The sequence below is a fragment of the Vipera ursinii genome (genome assembly GCF_947247035.1).
Source record: "Vipera ursinii genome assembly, chromosome: 6".
NCBI classification, from domain to species: Eukaryota; Metazoa; Chordata; class Lepidosauria; order Squamata; family Viperidae; genus Vipera; species Vipera ursinii.
The window spans coordinates 41,200,628-41,223,769 of record NC_139515.1 but is presented as its reverse complement, the minus strand read 5'-3'; the positions used below and the strand labels follow the sequence as shown (position 1 = coordinate 41,223,769).

Sequence of the window (23,142 nt, the reverse complement as noted above, 5' to 3'; positions counted from 1 at the left end):
TGGCTGACAAACTACTCAACAAGTTGTCCTTAATGGTACTACACCTACATGAAGGGAAGTAAGAAGTGGGGTACCACAAGGTTCTGTCTTAGGCCCAGTACTCTTCAATATCTTCATAAATGACTTAGATGAGGAAATAGAAGGGGATCTCATTGCATTTGCATATGACACTAAGCCGCCAGGAATAGCCAACACCCCAGAAGAGAAGCTCAGGATCCAAAAAGATCTTGACAGACTTGAACAATAGGCCCTACTCAACAAACAACATGAAATCTAATGTGGAGATTTTATACCTAGGCAGGAAAAATCAAAGTTCCAAATTAGGTGAAAATAGAGGGACCTTGGAGTCCTAGTGAATGATCACTTAAACATGAGCTAGCAGTGTGCGGCAGCAGCCAAAAAAGCTAATAAAATCCTTGGTTGTATAAACAGAGGCATAAAATCAAAATCACATGAAGTATTAGTACTGCTTTATAAAGTCTTAGTAAGGCCACATGTGAAATACTATATCCAATTTTGGTCACCTGATAGCAATATTCCACTATTTGAGGGGCTGCCACAAAGAAGGGGGGGATTAGCTTATTTTCCAAAGCACCAGAAGGCAAGACAATGGGTGGAATCTGTAATGTTTAATACTACAGTACTACTTCTACCAAAGGCTTGCTATGATTATGGAAGTAGGCCTTCAAAAAAATTGAATCTATGGGACTATATAATTTCACAAACAAAAATTGAAGAGACCCAATTGGGTATAATAAAGCCTAGAAACTATGAGTTATTGTTGTGCCTTAGGCATGAAAGTTGGGTGGATGACTTTGGGCCAATCATTCTCTAAGCCTAACCCACCTCAGAGTTGTTTTCCTCTGTTTGACATTGGGTTGATAGTAAAAGATGACTTTAGACAATCTTGGCTGGTACTCATTGATCATTTGAGTTTAAAACTTTGTTCGTTTTGTTTGCTTCCCATTTCTCCATGCATTGCCCATCTCTAGCCTGCTGCTTCATCCACCATGAGCTTGCAACCAGAAGTCAGGAAAGCAGATCACAACATATGAGAGAAGCATAGCAGAGATTAATTTTTGTGTTCCAAAAGCCATCTGGCCTCCAGTTTGCTTGTGAAGGAGTGTCATCTCGATCTGTCCTTCTTCCAGATGGCTTACAAATCTCGATCTGGAGCATGGGCATTTTTTTTTTGCAAAGGGGTGTTTAGATGAGTTGGACTCCAAGAGAATTTTGGCAAGCTGCTTAAGGACTGTTTTGGCTTTTTTTATCCTGTAACTGAAGCTCAGCCTGGCCCATTGACAGTGGGCCCATGTCATCAGCAGTGGAAGAAAACAACAAAGATGAGCTAGGGTGGTAGAGTGCAGGCTAGAAAGGGTCCTATATAAGGCAACTGCAACTTTCTGAAGCATGGCAAGCAGCCCTAGATATTGGAGCTGTTTGCCATTCTGCAAAGGAGGGTGCAGGGTGGTCAAAGAGTTGGGGTGGGTGGGAGCTGGAGCATACCTGGGTCATGTGGGTAGGCTGCCAAGCATCCATATTTTAAATACATTTGGGCAAGGATTGTAAATCCATTTTTCAGCGTTGTTACAACTTTGAATAGTTGCTGAACAAATGGTTGTAAACTGAGGATCACTTGTTGAGACTGCCCCAATTGTGAGCTCTGTTCCAGATTAAGATTTAATATAATCTGATTAGCATGCTAACAGAATATATACTATAGCTATCAAACCTGTAACTTCAACTCCCTTCCAATTAACCAGACTGAGGGGAAGGATGGTGGTTTTACTCTTCCACAAAAAATGGGCAACATCAATTAAATAATGACCCTGAAATAATTCAACCTATTTGTTCACACAGAGACCTGGATTTGTTATTTTCATGGAATGTAGTTTACTATTAAAGAAAACATACCAAAATTGTTACATTTGAACAAAGAATTTGCATAATTTACACTTCACCATATTCAGAACTAAAATTATTTGAAAATACTAACATTTCCATTGTGACTTAATCAGCAGAATGTGAACCAATCAGTATCTGTACAACCAAAGTCTGTTGTCAACGTTGTGACAAACTGAACTGAAGCCATTTTTCATTTTGTCTTTGTTGCCAGTTTTAGTTTAGAGATTTTAGTTGAAGGAGGGGGAGGAGGGATGTTATGTTTCTCAGTTAGCCATAACAATACTTATGTGTAAGAATCAAGGTCAGTCCTGATATGAGTTTTGGCCGGCTGAAAAGCTGGGAGAGCCCACATTTTCATCTATCGGAACCATGACATTTGTTCTATTACTAACTATCATGGAGCATGTGCTATAAGTTGTGTCTAAAGATATCCTGAAAGATAGCCTATTTTTAATAGAAATATTGCCAATAATTCCGGAGTTTTTCCTTCTATCCCAGATCTTAAAGAGGGCTCAATTAGCTGAGGGAGACCTCTATGATGGCCCGCATGGGGATTGGCATTTGAAGGAAAATGGGAGAAAACAGGCTAATCTTGTTGGTTATCAGGAGACGCTGAATGGTCATGAGGCAATATAGTTAGAAGCAGGGTGTGGAATCTGCATCTTCTGAGTCTTCTGGCAAAGTTGCTTCAGGAGCCACATTTGTTATCAGTGCTACCAGGATTATTTTTCATATTCTCTTGTTCTAAATTCAGGGCACTTCGAAATATTTTAGGGAACTTAAAAGGCTCATTGAAATAATTTTTGAAGGTATATTGCTATAAAAAGATTTTTATTTATACATCTTTGCCTTTTCACCAAAACTCTTAAGAGGAAAAAAGAACAGCTCAATCTTATAAATGTACCTACTCATGCAATATTTGTAACAATATCCAGAGTACTCTATTACAAAAGTGAGCGACTTGAAATATCTGCTTGGTTTGAAATAGTTACTGCTTTAAGCAGGTCAAGCAACTGAAGTGATATGGTTAGGATCTCAAACAATTTATAGTAAAATGTATATCATATTAACATAATAATTTTATGACAAAATTATTCTATTAAAAATAACCTTGGGGTTGTTGTTTAGTTCCTAAGTGGTGTTGCTCTTCGCAACTCCATGGACTTTAACACGCCAGGCCCCCTTGGACTCTAAAGGGAAACAAGAATTGTACTTTGACAATTTACTGTATCACTAAATTATCTTCAAAAATGCACTTCTTTCCTTGTATCAAACACACATCATACCCAAAAAGATATTTTAGTTTGAAAAGATATTACAAAACAAAAGACTTAAGACAGCTAAAATCGTGACAATGACACACAGTTAAAATATTGCTGATACTTGAAAATACGTTGCTTTAGTTATAATTAATGGTGTTCAAAGCTGTTTAGGACCAAAACAAAGAAAACATACATTTCAAATGCAAGATTTTTTAAAAGTGTAGCATGAAAAGGTTAACAATTAGTTTGTGAAATGAGGTATGTTTCATACCACAGTATGATAGTGTTTTGAGTGTTACACAGCAATGTTCTGCCTATGCAGATCAATTTAACATAGCAGCTCACAGGCAACCTGTTTGCCACTATCTTTATTCACATGAGCTGTTAGTAAAATTATTATTCAATGGCCACAGAAAATATACATTTAAATATGCTAAAAAAGAAAGAAAAACCCTGTATGTTCAGATATGAATGTGCTTATTAAGTAAAAATGCATATAACTTAATGTTCATAATAAATATATTTTCAACCTTAAGCATTATATTTAAAAATAATTTAAATAATAAATGCAGGTTTTTTTACAGAACTGTACGATTTATTTTACACAGAAATACACATTCCCTTTGTTTACAAAGGCTGGTTACAGATAATATGGAATGTTACAGTACCATCTTGCATAAAATTGTAGTACAGTTTGTACTTGAAAAAAAGAGTGTAAAACTCCTGCCTAATAAATTGAACAAATCAGTTTCTTTCTTAATTACATCATTAAGTCATCCACAACAAGCTATACATAAGTCCACTTTTCAATCACCACTTCAAGTTACTGTAGCAAGTACTGTACTTTAAAATGGATTCTTCTCAAAGGCTTGTACTTTTTACCTCCACTCACCAGATTCAGATGCGAGCTTGATATGAATCAGAGTTCTGGTTATAAAGTTTAGAGGCCGTCAATGCTGCTTACTAAGTACAAGTCATGTCAGATTTATTAGAGATGTGTCAAATCGTAATAAACATTTTATTAGATGAATTTTTTTCTTGGTCATGACTCTCCATTCTGTACCTTGGATACTGGTGGATGCATGAAGTCCTTAAAGGGCACTAATGCTTCTTTGAGAGCAGAGCAGACTTCTGAAGATGAACAGGTGATACATTCTACTAATGTTGGGTACAGAGCAATAACCTGTGCCCATGTGTTATCATCAACTGTAACAATAAGTAAATTTATGAGATTTTTAGAACCTTTTTCACTGCCACAAGAATATTAATATTGCTTAAATTTGGGGAAAACTTTGGAGGACTTTTTAGTGCTTTTTACTTCTTGCAATTCTTAAGTGTAAGATTGGTCAAATTAACAAAGCAAGTAGGAAGTACTGGAGATTATCTTGACAGAAGACAGCTCTTGTTGTGTAGGGAACATGCTACTATACCTGATGGGAACCAGATAACATTTGGGCATTTGAATCTTGCCTGAATATATGTGTGAATGCATCTTACACTAAAGAACTCCTGTGATTACATTCCGCAGAAACCTATTTTGATGCCAGTCATGGCAATGTCTTTAGCCATTAAAGGAATTGAGTCATTCTGTCTAGATTTTTCTCTTCTTCTATTAAGAAATTAAATCAGAGTTATACTTTCAAGGAATAACGAAGTTCAGAATGCAAAACTATTACAACAGTCTTTCTCAAATGAGATGGGATGGATAGACAAATAAGCTATGTAAGGCAATGAAGGAGGCACGGGGAATCCTTCCTTAGCATGAGATTGCTTGCTCAGCAACACAAATCTCCAAACAATGCGGAAGAGTCTGCTGTTCCCAGCATTCTGTCTTCTAGGCTTTCAGTAGCCATGTGCTTACCTACTCTTAAGCTAATAAGATTCAGTCAATCTGTTTCTAGCATTATGGGTAAAACCGTAGTGATATTTGAAAAAAAAGTGTTTAAATTATTTGGTATTGGTTAATGCTACCAGAAATACAAGACTGTACAGAATTAGAGGTTATAAATAGATATTAAATAAATTGGCAGACAATTTCAAAATGTGAATTGGTTTTATGGGAAAATGATTCAAATGGGTACCAAGACTGAAATATAAAGTATTTTGTGCTAAATTTATTTCAGGACACATAAAACTAACATAACTTTCATACATGTTACAAGCAGCTCAAAAGCACATTAAGTACAGGTACTCCTCAAGGCACAATGGTAATAGGGACTTGAATTTCCATTGCTAAGCAGTGTAGCCATAAAGTCCAATGTCACAACTGTGGCTCAAGGACTTTTTGGCATGCCATGACTTTGGGGCTGCAAGAAGCCCCTGACCCACAGTGTAGTATGAAGCCTCAACAGCCTCTGTTAGCTGCAGCTGCCCTATCAACATGGTGCAAAGCTGCAGCACCTTGGAAAGCCCCAGATGCCCCATTGCATTCCCAGACAGTCACCAACCTGGACTCCTCAGCTGACTTCACCATCTTCTTGCTACCACTGTGACAACACATGTCCGTCCTGGTCCTTTTGAGGCAGTTGCTGACCATGAGACTGTCTTCCTCACGTTTCATGAAAAACTGCCATATGTGACTCTGGGAAGAAAGCCTTGTGTGGCCAGCAGCTGCTTCGTAAAGGACCAGGCTAGACCAGCAGCAGTAGCAAGAAGACAGCAAAGGTGAACACAGAGAATGAAGGGCCAAAAGGGGAAAAATTTGAGGAGAGGGGTGGATGGGGGCAACTGAAGCATCCCTTCGATTGTAAGAGTGGGCAGCTACCAAGTGCCCAATTTTGATCACAAGACTGCAGGGGTGCTGAAATGGCCTGATGTTTCAAGATTTGGCTGTAACTGCCTTCGTTATGCAATGCTGTAACCCTGAATGGTCACTGAACGATGATTGTAACTTAAGGACTACCTGTAGAACATCTGCATTTAGGCACTCTATTCGTGTGCCAGTTTTGAAGTGAGTATGATTATCCTTCATAATCCAACCCATTATATAAATATTCTTAAAAGAATCAAAATGTATTTCACACTTAAATCAAAAGATTTCACTTGCTTTTTTAAAGATTTTTTTTAAAAAAACGTAAGAGTATATTTTTCAAATTGCATCTTAGAAACATTTAAAATAATACCCAACTCTCTCTCAAATTATTTAGGATAAATACTTTAATCTTCCAAAAATTTATAGTAGATACATACTGCAGTAGGAACAAAATTGCTAACTTATATAACTTTATTTTAAAGCATTTATGTCTTAATAACTGCAAATTATGACTCATTGTGAAAGTCTTTACAATGTCAGATTTATACTATCAGAGCCAAATTTAACAGTCTGTCTTTATCTTACAAAACTATAATTAAAAGGAAAAGTTGATACCCTATAAGAAAATATTACTTACCGTTTTCTGGCTGAGTTTTTTTAAGAGAATCTATGAGAGTACTGACAGCTTTTAACACAAATATTATTTCTGTAACTTGTTGCCTAAAGTAGGAATAAAAAATAAGACTTGATGTTAAAATTCCTGAAAGTTATAATTAAAATCTGATTACTCTTATTTTGTAAAAGACACTTTTGTCATTTCTTTATATTCCTTACTGCACTGTAATTAAAATAAAAGCCTTGTATTTATCTATACTTTTCTCAAAGTATTACTAGTTTTATTTCCAGAATATTGGTCATTTCTGAGAATCTAATTAAAGTATCTTCAATAAAGTAGTGGAAGATAAGACTAGATACAGTGGGACAAAAAAGTATTTAGTCAGCCACCAATTGTGCAAGTTCTCCCACTTAAAAAGATGAGAGAGGCCTGTAATTTTCATACCTCAACTATGAGAGACAAAATGGGGGGGGGGAAGAATCCAGGAAATCACATTGTAGGATTTCTAATGAATTAATTTGTACATTCCTCGGTAAAATAAGTATTTGGTCACCTACAAACAAGCAAGATTTCTGGCTCTCACAGACCTGTAACTTCTTCTTTAAGAGGCTCCTCTGTCCTCCACTCATTACCTGTATGAATGGCACCTGGTTGAACTTGTTGTCAGTATAAAAGACACCAGTCCACAACCTCAAACAGTCACACTCCAAACTCCACTATGGCCAAGACCAAAAAGCTGTCGAAGGACACCAGAAACAAAATTGTAGACCTGCACCATGCTGGGAAGACTGAATTTTCAATAGGCAAGCAGCTTGGTTTGAAGAAATCAACTGTGGGAACAATTATTAGAAAATGGAAGACATACAAGACCACTGATAATCTCCCTCGTTTTGGGGCTCCACGCAAGATCTCACCCCATGGGGTCAAAATGATCACAAGAACGGTGAGCAAAAATCCCAGAACCACACGGGGGGACCTGCAGAGAGCTGGGACCAAAGTAACAAAGGCTACCATCAGTAACACACTACGCCGCCAGGGACTCAAATCCTGCAGTGCCAGATGTGTCCCCCTGCTTAAGCCAGTACATATCCGGGCCCGTCTGAGGTTTGCTAGAGAGCATTTGGATGATCCAGAACAGGATTGGGAGAATGTCATATGGTCAGATGAAACCAAAGTAGAACTTTTTGGTAAAAAGTCAACTTGTCGTGTTTGGAAGAGAAAGAATGCTGAGTTGCATCCAAAGAACACCATACCTACTGTGAAGCATGGGGGTGGAAACATCATGCTTTGGGGCTGTTTTTCTGCAAAGGGACCAAGACGACTGATCCGTGTAAAGGAAAGAATGAATGGGGTTATGTATCGTGAGATTTTGAGTGAAAACCTCCTTCCATCAGCAAGGGCACTGAAGATGAAATGTGGCTTGGTCTTTCAGCATGAAAATGATCCCAAACACACTGCCCGTGCAACGAAGGAGTGGCTTTGTAAGAAGCATTTCAAGGTCCTGGAGTGGCCTAGCCAGTCTCCAGATCTCAACCCCATAGAAAACATTTAGAAGGAGTTGAAAGTCTGTGTTGCCCAGCGACAGCCCCAAAACATCACTGCTCTAGAGGAGATCTGCATACCAGCAACAGTGGGTGCAAACCTTGTGAAGACTTACAGAAAACGTTTGACCTCTGTCATTGCCAACAAAGGGTATATACCATATTTTCTGGCGTATAAGACGACCCCCTACTTTTCTTGTTAAATTATAGGGTTTGGGCTAATAACTCAATATTTCACTTCCTGGCACACAATCTGCATATTAACAATTTTTTTACCGTTAGTACCCTTTTTTTATAAGTGCCACAATGTTGCTAAAATAAAAGAGGTAAACTTTGTGACCCTCCCAGCCCGTGCATAAAACAGAAATGAAAAGTCTTAAGCCTTTCCGTTCCCAAATACCAAGGTTTCCCCCAAGTTTTGCGCGGTTAAACAAACGGCTTTTGCGTATTAATGTTTCTCCACGGAGCACCGACAAAATTCGCCCAAATTAAGGAATGTGGGGACCTAAAGAATCTGGGGCTACAGGGAATGCCTCTGGCATGACGGGCAACCCTGGGAAACAAGAGGACTGTAGTGGCACCCTCAGTTCACACGTTCCGATCCGGGAAAGCGCCCAGACCCTCCTCCATTATTTCTAATGGAACGTCTCCACGCCCACGTCCCGCCTGCCTCGCCTTTTAAATCCCACTCCCTTTCCTCCCGTAACGTTTCCCTGCTCCGCCTGCTCTGTGCTTGGCCCAGCTTTTCTCCTTACCCGCCAAAGGGGCGCCTTGCCTCCTTTCCTCTGAGCTCTCTCGCCTAGTGCGCTGCTGCTCTCAGTTCCGCACTCCGTGACCAGGCAATTCTTCTGGTCGGCGCGGGTCAGGCGGTGCCTCGGCGGGAGCAAAGATGCTCCCTTCCTACTGTCGAGCAGCGCGCCTCTGGGGACCGCCTGCCCCTCCTCTCGTCGGGGACCTGACAGCCAGCATTGGAAGCACCAACATGGCCAGTCCTAGAGAGAGCAATGGCGGCGGCTGCAGTAGCCGCCCCAGGAGCTGACAAGAGTTTGCCCTCCATCACCCCTTCGCCATCTTAACCACGGGTCGCCATCGCCTACCTCCATTCACCCAGCAATCCCACCGTCCAGCAGAAAAGAGGAAAAGATCAGAGAGGTGAATAGTATTTTCCGGCGTATAAGACAACTGGGTGTATAAGACCACCCCCCAACTTTTGAGAAGATTTTCATGGGTTAAAAAGTTGTCTTATATGCCGGAAAATACGGTAACAAAGTATTGAGATGAACTTTTGTTATTGACCAAATATTTATTTTCCACCATAATTTGCAAATAAATTCGTTAGAAATCCTACAACGTGATTTCTTGGATTGTTTCCCCCCATTTTGTCTCTCATAGTTGAGGTATACCTATGATGAAAATTACAGGCCTCTCTCATCTTTTTAAGTGGGAGAACTTGCACAATTGGTGGCTGACTAAATACATTTTTGTTCCACTGTAAGTATAGTTTTGTTTTCATTATGCATACTAACAATTATTTGAGCAAGTACTGTCCATAGTATGTAGTCAAAACACGCCTGCTGACAATGGCAAGACCTGAATATACTGGGAAGGAAGGGGAGCCCAAGCTTTGCAGAACAACTGAAGTAAATTCCTTCCTTCTCACCATAAGGTATTCTTAGTATGCTCAGCTTGGTGTATATTTTGAAGGACAGAAATACCTGGGGTGGGGTGGGGTATGCAATGGTGACATTTTATTGCAGATCCTATTTGTTTCTAGAAATTTTGAACCCTGGCTATGTAAATAATGATGAAGCAAGAGGTTGTTGCTGAATTGTTTATTTTTCTTTCAGATACTGAGTTTTTAAGCTGTTCTATCTTAAGAAAGAAATCCCTAAAATTACAGTATAGGCATTTCAAAATCTGTTTTTTTGTATATATTTTATTAATTTTTGTAGGGTTAGAGTTAGGGTTAAGATTTTTTAAAAAACATTCTTAATATTTAGCAAACAGCATATTGTCTGGATTCATGTATTTAAAAAAACAATAAGTAAGAGTTAATTTCTATATTATCATATGTTAGTTAATCGCTCAATAGTCTTTTTCTTACTAGTATATATTCAATGTTACATAGTACATATCATGTTCCCTTCTCTCTAATTTGCTTTTCTAGCAATTGGTAAAAATTGTCCCATATTCTAAAGTACACTGAGTCTTCTTTCTCTTTTCTCTTTAATGTCAATCTGTCCATTTGGGCACAAACTAAAATTTTCTTAATTAGTTCTCCTTCCGTTGATAAGTTTTCATTTTTCCAATATTGAGCAAATACAATTCTTGCTGCAGTTAATACATGTAAAATTAAATATATATAATTTTTCTCGTAGTTTCCTCCTTGTTCTGTACCAGCCTACTACCGGCCCTGCAGATAAGGCAGGGACAACCCCTTTTACAAGAAGGCAAGAGGCTGGAACTAAGCCTGCCAAATTTATGAACACAAAAGCAAATAGAGCAAAACAAGACATGAACCATGAAACAGGAACTATTCAAACGGTTGCCTTCAGCAAACCAGCCCTCCCACGCATTCCCCTTTTAAACAGTTCAGGGCGTGGCTTCTCTCTGCCTCCTTCCGAGGTGCCCCATTGCCTTCCTCTGCTTACTCCTGATTGACTGCCTCCTGCGTCGGGCGTCCTTGAACAGGGCCAGCTGTGGATCATCTTCATCCACGCTGTCAGGCTCACACAGCTGGGTCTGCGTCGTAACCAGGTGGGAGGGGCCTGGCTGAGGGCTCTCATCAGCAAGCTCTCCAACCCTCTCAGCAACCTCTCCAACACCCCCCCTCCTCCTCTGAATCGTCTGACGCAAATGCTGAACCCACAGGCTGACCCTGAATCACAACACTATCCCGCACCGCAGGGCCCTTCCCCCGGGTCTGCCGATCCGGATGCAGTCGGGATGGAAATTGTTCATGAAAAGCAGTCACCAAAGCAGGGGCATGAACAGCGGTCGCATCTTCCCAGGTAAACTCCTCTGGTCCGTAGCCTTTCCATTCAATCAGGTACTGGAAACGACCTTTCAGCCAACAGGAGTCCCTGATGCTGGCGACCTTATACTCGGGGGTGCTGTCTCCATCACGAGGTCCTGATGGGGGAGGTTCCGCTCGGCGGAGTGGACAGGCCGGTTGCTCGGGGACCAACAGAGACCGATGAAAAACTGGGTGCACACGCAGGGAACGTGGCAGAGTTAAGCGATAGGCAACTGGATTGATGACAGCCTTGACTGGGAACGGTCCTAAATATCAGTGATCTAACTTTCTCACCGGCCGTGTTGATGGTACGTTCCTGGTGGACAACCAGACCCGATCTCCCACCGATAGTGGAGGCGTATCCCACCTTGACCGATCAGCAAACCTTTTGTAATCGGCCTTGGCCTTCTCTAACTGACGTCGCACCAATCGATGGATCGCCTGTAACTCTGCCATGAAGTCGTTCGCTGCCGGCTCCAGTGAAAACCGGGGGTGATATCCCACATTGGCCAAGAACGGTGTCATCTGTGTGGAGGTGTGCTGCGAATTGTTAAATGCAAACTCAGCTATGGCCAGATAGTCCACCCAATTGTTTTGCTGCAGACTGACGTAGCAGCGCAGATATTGTTCCAGGATACCGGTTGTTCTCGGTTCCCCCGTCAGTTTGAGGATGATGCGCGGACGAGAGGCAAATCTTGATATCCAACGCATGCATCAACTCCTGCCAGAAGCGGGCTGTAAACTGGACCCCCCTATCAGAGACGACTCTATCAGGGAGGCCGTGCAGCCTAAACACCTGCTGAATGAACATACGACTAGTGGCGCGGGCTGACGGTAAGCCGCGACAGGGGATGAAGTGCGCCATCTTGGTCAGCATGTCCACCACCACATACACTGTCATAAAACCAGAGGATGGGAGTAAATCCATCAAGAGGTCCATGGACACAGCCCCCCAGGGTCTTTTGGGTGTCGGCAAGGGCTGCAGTAATTCAGGCGGGGCCCCTGTCGCTGATTGACCTGCCTGCATGGGATGCAGAAGGTGACATAGGACTGGACGTCGTGTAGGACTCGGGGCCACCAGAAGGTACGAGAGACCAGGTTCATTTCATTTCATTTCATTTCATTTATTTGATTTCTATACCGCCCTTCTCCCAAGGGACTCAGGGCGGTTCACAGGGCATGTATAAATAGCTATACAAAAATTAAAAGAAAATTAAACCAATGACCAATTAAAATACAATGATAGAATAATAAAAACCAATTAAAAAACCCATATTCCCCCATCAGGCCAGACCAGCTAATTCAAATAAGTGGGTCTTCAACCCGCGACGGAAGGATCGAAGGTCCGATGCCATCTGGAGCTCAACCGGCAGTTGGTTCCATAATGTCGGAGCACCCACAGAGAAGGCCCTCCCCCTGGGGGCCACCAGTCGACATTCCCTGACCGGAGGCACCCTGAGGAGGCCCTCTCACAGGGCGGAGGGGAGTTGACGCCGGCAGCAGGTGGTCCTCGAGGTATCCCGGACACATGCCATGTAAGGACTTAAAGATCATAACCAAGACCTTGAACCTCACCCGGAAGACAACTGGTAACCAATGCAGCTCGCGGAGCAAAGGTGTAACATGGGAGTACTGGGAAACTCCCAAGACAACTCTCGCGGCCGCATTCTGTACCAGTTGGAGCCTCCGAGTAGTCTTCAAGGGAAGCCCCATGTAGAGAGCATTACAATAGTCTAGGCGAGAGGTCACGAGCGCATGAGTGACCGTACACAGGGCATCCCGGTCCAGATAGGGCCGCAACTGGCGCACCAGGTGAACCTGGGCGAAAGCCCCCCTAGTCACGGCCACTATATGATCTTTCAGAGTAAGTCGTGAATCTAGGAGGACTCCCAAGTTGTGAGCCCTATCCACGGGGGCTAAGAGCTCACCCCCCATAGAAAGCGATGGAACATTTTGAATGTCCCGGGATGCTGGAATGTACAGCCACTCAGTCTTGTCAGGGTTGAGTTGAAGTCTGTTCCTCCCCATCCAGACCCGAACCGCCTCCAGGCAACGGGACATCACAGCGAGGGCATCACTGGGGTTGTTTGGAGTCGAAATGAAAAGGTTCAGGATCTTGAACAGGCCAAAATGCCCCGCCACTGGGTTATCGTGACACTGGCTAAGGATGAGTCCCCTGAGTGGCCCTCCCGGAACGTAGAGCGGGTCACGATAATACAAGAGTCCATCCGTGACCGTCCAAGAAGAATCTGGACCCACATCCTCCTTCCGCTGAGCCACCCACACCACCTGCTGCTGTGCCTCCCGGATCCGAGCCCGTATATCAACTGGCTCCCACACCGCAGCAAAAGACTCGACGGGGATCACTGTCCTGGGCAGAAGCTTGTCTTCCACTTGGGAATATTCGGGCTTCCTTGACAGAGCATCCGCTCTTTGATTGTGCCCGCTAGGTATGTACCGAACTCGGAAGTCGAACCTCGCAAAGAAAAGAGACCACCGGATCTGGCGTTGGTTCAAATTCCGAGCGGTCTGCAGGCTTTCCAAATTCTTATGGTCCGTCCAGACCTCGATTTGATGCCGTGCTCCCTCCAGATGATGCCTCCAGGCCTCGAACGGCACTTAGATGGCAAGCAGCTCCTTCTCCCAGATTGTATAATTGCGCAGTGAAGGGTTCAGTTTTTGTGAATGGGAAGAGGGTATTGTGGGGCGTCGTTGCCTGGAGTAACACCGCCCCAATGGCAATGTCAGAGGTGTCCGCCTCCACGACAAACGGCCGTTGCGGGTCGGGATGCTTCAAGATGGGCTCCTTCATGAAGGCTTCCTTCAAAGTCTGGAAAGCCCGTTGTTCTGGAGCGTTCCACTGAAACCGAGTCTTCTGCAGGAGCCGGGTGAGGGGGGCTGTCAAAGCAGCAAACCCAGGGATGAAAGCTTGGTAATAGTTGGCGAACCCAAGAAGTCGCTGAACATCCTTCACACGACGTGGGGGTTGCCAACTCTGCAAAGACTCAACCTTACTCGGCTCCATGGCAATGCCCTCAGGAGAAATGCGGTGACCCAGGAAATCGATGGTCACCCGGTAGAACTGGCACTTCTCCAACTTGGCAAACAACCCATGTTCTCGGAGTCGCTGCAGGACCTGATGGAGATGCTGATGGTGCACCTAACGTGACGGGGAGTAGATCAGGATGTCATCTAAGTAGATCACAACAAACTGATCCAACAAATCCCGGAAAATGTCGTTCATGAAATGTTGAAACACGGCGGGGGCGTTGGTCAAGCCAAACGGCATCACCGTGTACTTAAAATGTCCATAATGAGTACCAAACACTGTCTTCCACTCATCACCCGGCCGAACCCTGACGAGGTTGTAAGCTCCACGCAGGTCCAGTTTGGTGAAGATCTTAGCCTCCTGGAGTCGGTCCAAGAGTTCGGGGATGAGGGGCAGCGGGTAACGATTGCGCACCGTGATGGCGTTGAGTTTCCTATAATCGCAGGAAAGCCACAATTCGCAGGACTTCTTTTTGACAAAGAGCACGGGTGCAGACACTGGCGAGGACGAGGGCCGGATGAAACCGTCATAGGGCCTATGCGGGGGTAATTGATCCGCCTCTGTCTCGCTGAACACATCAGCAAAGTTGGACAGTTCGGGAGGCAAGGAAACCCCTGGGGAACCCTCCACCTGGCCGGCACAGATATGGCGGGAGTGGTCCACGCACTGCAAGCTTGGGAAGGTGACCAGGTTCTGTGACCAGTAGATCTGTGGGTCATGCGCCCGGAGCCACGCCAGTCCCAAGACCACGGGGAAATGCAGATCTGAGGTGATATAAAACTGGATGACCTCCACATGGGAACTGATGGCCCTACATAATGGTTGCATGGCGGCCGTAATTGGCACAGACAGGAGCACTCGACCATCAATAGTCTCCACTAACATGGGCAGATCCACTGGGCACTGGGGAACAGCCCATTTGGCCACAAATGCTGAGTCCATAAAATTTGTGGTGGCCCCAGAGTCAATTAAGGCATGGACTGGAATCCCCTCTGGCTTGCCTGGAAGGATCAGACGTGCCTCCAATATCAGATGCCGTGGAGGTCCACAGACAGCATCGGAAAGACGTCGCTCAGTGTAGTTGTGGGACACCCGATCTATCACACCGTCTAGATCGGGCTCGGGGCGTTTCCCAACAGAAAAGTAGGGGACTTTCTCGGGGCAGACTTGGTCACTGATGCCCGCTGTCGCTTCTTTGGGCAAAAAGCAGCCAAATGCCCAGGGTCCCCGCAGTAAAAACACAACCCCCCCGATCGTCTGTTCATTTCAGTCACCGATAGACGAGACCTGGCGGCACCCAGCTCCATTGGCTCCTCCCTTTGAACTGGGGGCTCACGCACAACAGGGGCTGCAGGGGTCTGTGGGGTGGCACGGTGACTCCTTCGCTGCTGCAACCGAGCATCAATCCGCAGGCAGATGGATCAGCCCATTCAGGTCTGAGGGAATATCCACACGGGCCAGCTCATCCAACATCTCCTCCGACAATCCATCCTGGAAGGCATCCACAAGCGCAGCCTCATTCCAGGCGGAATCCTGGCTAAGTAGCCGAAAATCGCTGATATAGCCCTGTAGGGGGCGTTGACCCTGCCTCAGAGCTATCAGGCGTCGAGTAGCAGTCTGCATCTTTATAGGGTCCTCATACATCAGACGCATATGATCACAAAACCCCACAAAGTTGTCCAACAATGGACTAGGTTGAGCCAGGAGAGGCGTGCCCCAACGAGATGCATCACCCGAAAGAAGGCTTAACACAAACCCCACCTTATCCCGGTCAGTGGGGAAATCAGCTGCTCTCACGCTGATAAAGAGCTGGCATTGTCCCAGGAAAGCAGGAAACAGTTCTGGATTGCCAGTAAATTTATCCGGCATCGCAACTTGGCATTTTCTCCTGGGTGGGGGTGACGGTGGGGGTGCAGCATGGACCTGAGCTTGCAATTGAGCCACCTGAGCTGCCAACAAAGTGAGTTGCTGGGCAAGCTGGGCATTCTCAGCACGTAGCTGCTCCATAATAATAGTAAGGGGTGGGAAGCTGAAGGCAAACTGTTCTGTACCAGCCTACTACCGGCCCTGCAGATAAGGCAGGGACAACCCCTTTTACAAGAAGGCAAGAGGCTGGAACTAAGCCTGCCAAATTTATGAACACAAAAGCAAATAGAGCAAAACAAGACACGAACCATGAAACAGGAACTATTCAAACGGTTGCCTTCAGCAAACCAGCCCTCCCACGCATTCTCCTTTTAAACAGTTCAGGGCGTGGCTTCTCTCTGCCTCCTTCCGAGGTGCCCCATTGCCTTCCTCTGTTTACTCCTGATTGACTGCCTCCTGCGTCGGGCGTCCTTGAACAGGGCCAGCTGTGGGTCATCTTCATCCATGCTGTCAGGCTCACACAGCTGGGTCTGCGTCGTAACCAGGTGGGAGGGGCCTGGCTGAGGGCTCTCATCAGCAAGCTCTCCAACCCCCTCAGCAACCTCTCCAACACCCCCCACCTCCTCCTCTGAATCGTCCGACCCAAATGCCGAACCCACAGGCTGACCCTGAATCACAACACTCCTATTATGCCTAACGGAAACAGTTCTGGCTTGAAATCTATATGTTTTTTAGTCATTTTTTCCAACCATACGTGTATTTTTGACCAAAATCTTTTACCTTTAGGGCATAACCATCAGATATAATAATAAGTACCTGGTTTTTGTTTACATTTCCAACACTTGTTTGATGTACTTTTAAACATTTTCGCTAATCTCACCAGTATTAGATGCCATCTGTAAAACATTTTGTATAAGTTTTCTTTCTAAGCCACTGCTTTGGTTAATTTAGCATTTCTTTCCCATAAACTTTGCCAGTTTTCTAATTCTATATCATGTCCAAAGTTCTTTGCTCATGTTATCATTGCTTCTTTTACTTGTTCCTTTTCCATCTTTAAGATTAACAAATATTTATAGAGCTTCTTAATCAATTTCTCATCTGTTTTTAACAGCATCTGGTCAAATTCTGTCTGTTCTTTATAAAATCCCATTGATTTAGCATCTTTTTCATATCTCATTTGAATTTGCAAGTATGGCCATTATGATAGATCAATACCTTGTTCTTGTCAGTCTTGTCTGTCTTTCAGTTTCCCTTCATTGTCCAAAATATCTTTATAGGTCACAACTTTCTCATAGTTAATTAAATTTGGGTAAGCAAATGCTTCCATTGCTGAAAGCCATCCAGGTATTTTAATATAGATTTTTGCTTTTATTTTTTCCCATTCTAGAAGAAGTGCATTTCTTATAAAATGGTTTTGAAAGTATCTATGTATTTTATTCTTCCCATACCACAGAAAGGCATGCCATCCAAGTTGTAGGTTATGCCCCTCTAGGTATAATATTCTTTTAACTCTAAGCATTATCCACTCTTTTAGCCATGTTAATATAGTTGCTTGGTAGTATAGTGTCCAGTCCGGCAATCCAAGTCCTCCACTTTCTTTCACTTCTTGTAACATTTTCAGTCTAATTCTAGCTTTTTTTCCTTGCCAGATAAATTTCAGTATTGTTTTATTTAGTTCATGAAAAAAGCTTTTTCCCAGTCTTATAGGTATTGTTTGAAATAAAAAGAGTATTTTTGGTAAGATATTCATTTTCACTATTGCTATTCTCCCCAGCGTTGAAAGTTGTAATTTTTTCCACTTTTCCAGATCCAATTTTATTTGTTTTAATAATCTTACAATAGTCGTCTTCTTTTATTGTTCCACATCTTGCTATTAAATAAATTCCCAAGTATTTAACTTTTTTAACTATTTAAAGATTTGGGTTTTTTTGCTAGTTAGGATTTTTGTTTTTCAGTTAGATTTTTAGTTAGCACTTTAATCTTTTCTCTGTTTATTTTCAACCCTGCTGTCTTCTAATATGAAAACCAAGTCATCTGCAAATGCTTGTAGTTTGTATTGTTCATCTTTTATCTCCAGTCCTTTAATTTCTATATCTTGCCTGATGTTTCTAGTCAATACTTCGTGTTAATATAAATAATAGTGGAGATAGTGGACATCCCTGTCTTGTGCCTTTTTTAATGTCAAAGTTTTCTGTAAAATCTCCATTTACAATTATTATAGCTGTTTGTTTATGATAAATTGTTTTGATTACATTTGTAAATTTTTCTCCAAAATCCATTTCCTATAATTGCTGGAACATAAATTGCCAATTTACGTTGTCGAATGCTTTCTGTGCATCTAGAAATATTAAAGCCATCTGTTTCCCTGGATGAATTCATAGTACTCTAAAACATCTAGGATCATTCTTAAGTTATGTTTTATCTGTCTTTTAGGTAGAAAGCCATTTTGTTCTGTATGTATAAATTCGGTCAGAAATTTCTTTAGTCTTACTGCTATTATTGAGGCAAATATTTTATAGTCTACATTTAATAATGATATTGGTCTGTAATTTTTTATTTGCGTCAAGTCAGAATCTTCTTTGGGTATTAAGGTAATGTGTTAGCTTCAGTCCATGTATTTGGTATTTTAGCCTCCAAAATTATTTCATTACACAGTTCTTTCAATATTGGGCTTAGTATATCTTGTAATGATTTGTAGACCTCTGCAGGTAATCCATCTGGGCCCAGGGGTCTTATCATTTTTTTGCCTTTTTATGGCCTCTGTTATCTCCATCATTGATATTTTCTCATTTAATATGTTTTGAATATTCTCTGGAATTTTTGGTAAGCCTGCTTTTTTGGGTAATGCTGTATTTTTTCTTTTCAAGTTTCCTCTGCACTGTAAAGTATCTGGTAAATCTTTAATATTTTTTTTAAATTGTGTCATTTTGAAACTGTAATTCACCTTTTGGGTCTTGCAACTTGTTTATCAGTTTTTTTCTCTTTTTCGTTTTTCAATCTATATGCTAACCATCTCCCCGGTTTATTGACATTTTCAAAAAAGTTCTGTTTAGCCTTTTTAATCTGTTGAGCCATTATTTCCGCCTCTGCTAAGTTTAGTTTATGTTTTATTATCTCCATTTGCTTTTTTAAGTATTTTCTTTTGTGGGTCTATTTGTAGTTCTAATTCTAATTTTCTAAATTTTTCCTTCAACTTTAATTATTGTTGTTTTCTTTCTTTCTTTTTCTTTCTTTATTCTTTTTAGCAGTATAGGTTATAGCCAGCTCTCTGAAATATGCTTTAACTATGTCCCACACATTTTGAAGCGACGTCTCTTCTTTCTTATTTATTTTTATCCTTTGTCATTAGTTGTATAAATTCTTTTTCTTTCAATATAGATTTGTTCAAGGACCATCTTAATTTTTTCTTGGCTCCTCGCCAAGTCATCTTTATTGGATTGTGATCTGCCCAGATATTAGTTTCTATCCCTATTTCTTGTATCATTGCGCTACGTTCCGAGGATGTCCATATGTCTTAAATACAGAGTACTTCTGCCATTTAAAAAATGCTTTAGGTAATATATTTCTTCCTTTCTTCCCTTGCTTAGTGCTTTTATAGTCCAAAGTTCCATCTATTATTGCACTGAAGTCTCCCATTATACAAAAATTTTGATAGTCCAATTCTAATATTTTTTATATACTTTTTGGTAAAATTGTTCTTGTTTATCATTTGGTGCATATATTGCTACCATCAGTATCTGTTTTTGGTCCACCATTATTTCCACCATTAATATTCTTCCCTCTTCATCCACATAAATTTGTTTAGGGTTCATAGTTTCTTTAATATATAGGGCTATTCCTCTTTTCTTTTGTTATGCTAATGCAAAATGGAGTTTACCAATTTTTGGTTGTTCTAACAATTTATGGTGTTGTCTCTTAATATGTGTTTCTTGGAGGCAAACTATATTTTCAATTTTTGTAGTTGTGTAATTTTTTTTCCTTTCTGAGGGAGAATTCAGTCCATTTATATTCATAGACAGGATCCCACTTTCCTTCTCCATCTCTTTCAATTACATCTAGGTCTTAATCTTCTAGAAGATCTTATCTGTCTCTTCTCTTGGTCTTGCCCCTTCTTCTGTATATGTAATTTTAATTTCTTCTTCCTCTCTTGGTTTAGTTGCTCCTTCTTTGGCTATCACTTCCTGTTTCTTTGTTTCTCTCGTTGTACCAGATTCAAAATCACCTCCTTCCATAAACACTTTGTGTTTATCATAGAATTCCATTGCTTTAAGTGGCATGTCCAATCTATATCTTTTCATGTCATAATAAATTATCTGAAATTCACTGAAATCCGATTACCACCAGTCGCCTAGCAAGGTGTCAAAAACTTGGATGATCCTGTCCCCCCAAAAGGAAAAAAGTGATGAAGTATAGGTAGTCCTCGACTTACAACAGTTTGCTTAGTGACTGAAGTTACAGTGGCACTGAAAAAAGTGCCTCCCAAGCCACAGCCGAACAGGACACCTGCCTGCCTGTCCAGCGGTGGTCCTTCTCCTGTCCGAGGTTTTCATCGTTGTGAGCATTTCTGTTGAGGATTGGCAGCAGGGGTGGGGGGGGGTGTTTGGTTTTTATTCCCCCCATCTGCTAGGTAGTTGCAGCAGGTTTTGGTCACTTCACCTGACCCAGGGACAATGTGACCGTCATAAATATGAATCAGTTGCCAAGCATCTGAATGTAAATCACAAGACCCTGGAGATGCTGCAACATTCCAGCTGATCAGCGCTTCTTCTGGGCTCAGAAGTGCCAGGATCAGCGCCGAGCTCCAGCTGGAGCCTGGCGCTGATCCTGGTGCTTTCGCTGAGCCCTGACAGCCCTGCAGCTCCAACCGTCTCTCACTCAGGCTTATGCGGTGCTGCAACCAGTTCAGCTCATTCCCCTTCCCCACTACCACTTTTCTAGGATGGTTGCGTACCACCTGCCAGGTGCCAATATACCACAGGTGGTACCTGTACCACTGGTTGAAAAGCCCTGTCCTAGGGATTTGTTTGAGAACTACAATTTCTTTGTATTTCAAAGGTTCATCTCTTACTCTTTTCAAAATTTCATCTCTTATGGATCTTTTAAGAAATCTAATCTCTAGGAACTTTATTTCTTCTAGCATAGTTTGAATTGACTCGGTAGATCTGATCCAATTCTCGTTCCATTTTCTGTTTCCCAATTTCTAATGCGTCTGCCAATAATTCTGTTATCAGGTCTAGAAGGTCCTCTTCCTTGTCTTCCATTATATTTTGAAATCTTAAGAAGCCTTTTCCATTTCCATGACGGCTATCGAGTATTCTAATTCTCCATTTATTTGCATCAATGACTGGTTTTCATCTTTTAACTTTTCTAATTTCTGGTCAACCTCACTTGATTTATCTTCCATTTTTTGAATTCTTTGTTGATTTTTTGTGACCATCTGTTTAAATTTTTCAAATTGAGATCCATGTTATTAAATTTTTTGATTCATTTTATCAAGATTACTTTTCATCTCCTCATGATTTCTCGTAGCTGCCATGTGAGTAGCAATTGTCTCTTGGATTGCTTGTAGTGTAGCTTGTGTTTCCTTCTGGAAGTTGTTAGCCTTTTCTTGTTGGAGCATTGTATCAATTGATCTCTGATAACCTGCACTTGCAGAAGCAGAGGAGGGAGCAGAAGTTACTTTGGGGTGCTCATCTTTATCTTTTAGTCATACATTGTAATCCACCATGTAAATCAAAATTTGTAATCCAATCTTCTTCTGTTAGAATCTAAGAATCTATTGTCCAAAGTGAGGGGGAATGCAAATGGATACTCTTTGGATAGTTGCCCATATTAATTTCAAAATGTGCAATCTAAGGATTACTGTGCATGTGATTTTTTGCCAACCCTATTCATAGAAACATTAGAATCATTCACAGATTTAAGCATCTTTTTTCTAAATTCTAATTTTAAGTAAATCAAATTAAAACTTTGTTTAGCTAAAAAAAGAAATCTCAGCCAAATATTATACAGAACTATTGCCTAGGTGATTACTTATTGGAGTAATATTTTTAATGTAATGAAACAGCAAGAAAGAGACTATTGTAACCAAAATATTGTTACTGCAAAACACAAACTTTTTCCCCAGAAATTTTAAATTCTTAGCTCTTAGTATCATATACTAGAAAATTATAATAGCTGAACTAATGAATAGAACAAGATAATCAAACCCAACTTTAACTTAGTGTTTATATATAATTAAAATATAGCAAATAGCAAACATTTTCAGCTGTCCAGCCATAGTCATAGCCATCTTTTACCTACAGAGCTTTTATATAAATCTAAGGGCTAGAAGGCATTGATTGGAATTCCATCAATAATTGAGCTTACAAAGCTCAATGGGGCCAGTAAGGCAGGACTTTACAAGTTCAGGGCTTGCAAAAAGAACTGGAACAATGTGCCATTTGCTATAACATTCTTCTCTTCTTTGCTTTTGTAACATTTATATCCAGAGTGTCTGGCAAGATACGTGCAAATTTACACATGTTCTTTTTCTTTTAGTTTATTTTAAAAGTATGAAATTCTTTGTGTGCTTATTACTGTCAAATAAATTTATTTAGAAGTGGAAGCAAAGTCTACTCTTATAATCATGATGGTATATTCTGAAAATATTTCTTTAAAACCAGAGTTAGCAAATCATTTTGTTATTGTGCAATACATGTTTGCTTAAAAGAACCCTACATGAACATTAATTCTAGGGTCTAAAATTAACTGATCACTAATGGATGAGATTAAGTAAATGAACATACCTTGGAAGTGGACACTTGCCACTTAATCTTTCATCTTCTATGTAACGATAAAGTACATCTTGAGATCGTTTTAATAGAACAGAAAGTGCCATTCGTGAAATATAGCCTTCTTGAGGAGTTGTTACTTTGTTACTGAATGAAAACTGAAGCAGTGTTTCAAAACACATCTTGGAAAATTCCTCTCTCATACGAATATCAATCTCTGCCTCTGTCAAAATCAAAAGCCATCCTTGTTTTAAGAATTTATTTTAAAAGTAGTTAGTGGAATGAATAGTAGGACACATAAAGAAAGACAAAATATCCATAATGAAAATTAATCAGAGCAAAGTATAACAGGCATAATATAA

At 41.4% G+C, this 23,142-nt stretch overlaps 1 protein-coding gene across 5 annotated transcripts in view; it reads right to left on the bottom strand.

Moving 5' to 3' along the window:
• Positions 1-2,719: 2,719 nt before the first annotated feature.
• MON2 (MON2 homolog, regulator of endosome-to-Golgi trafficking) overlaps positions 2,720-23,142 on the bottom strand; it is a 108,253-nt gene continuing 87,830 nt past the window's right edge. For 3 of the 5 annotated variants that reach the window (XM_083366378.1, XM_083366379.1, XM_083366381.1), the window contains 4 exons: positions 22,796-23,003; positions 6,557-6,639; positions 4,231-4,373; positions 2,720-3,095 (listed from right to left, as the gene is read on the bottom strand). In XM_083366378.1, the coding sequence (XP_083222504.1) occupies positions 3,030-3,095; positions 4,231-4,373; positions 6,557-6,639; positions 22,796-23,003 (500 nt within the window). In that variant the 3' untranslated portion in view covers positions 2,720-3,029. Of the gene's footprint in view, positions 4,374-6,556; positions 6,640-21,509; positions 21,651-22,795; positions 23,004-23,142 lie in introns of all 5 variants that reach the window. The other 2 variants (XR_014492923.1, XM_083366380.1) reach the window with 2 other exon arrangements.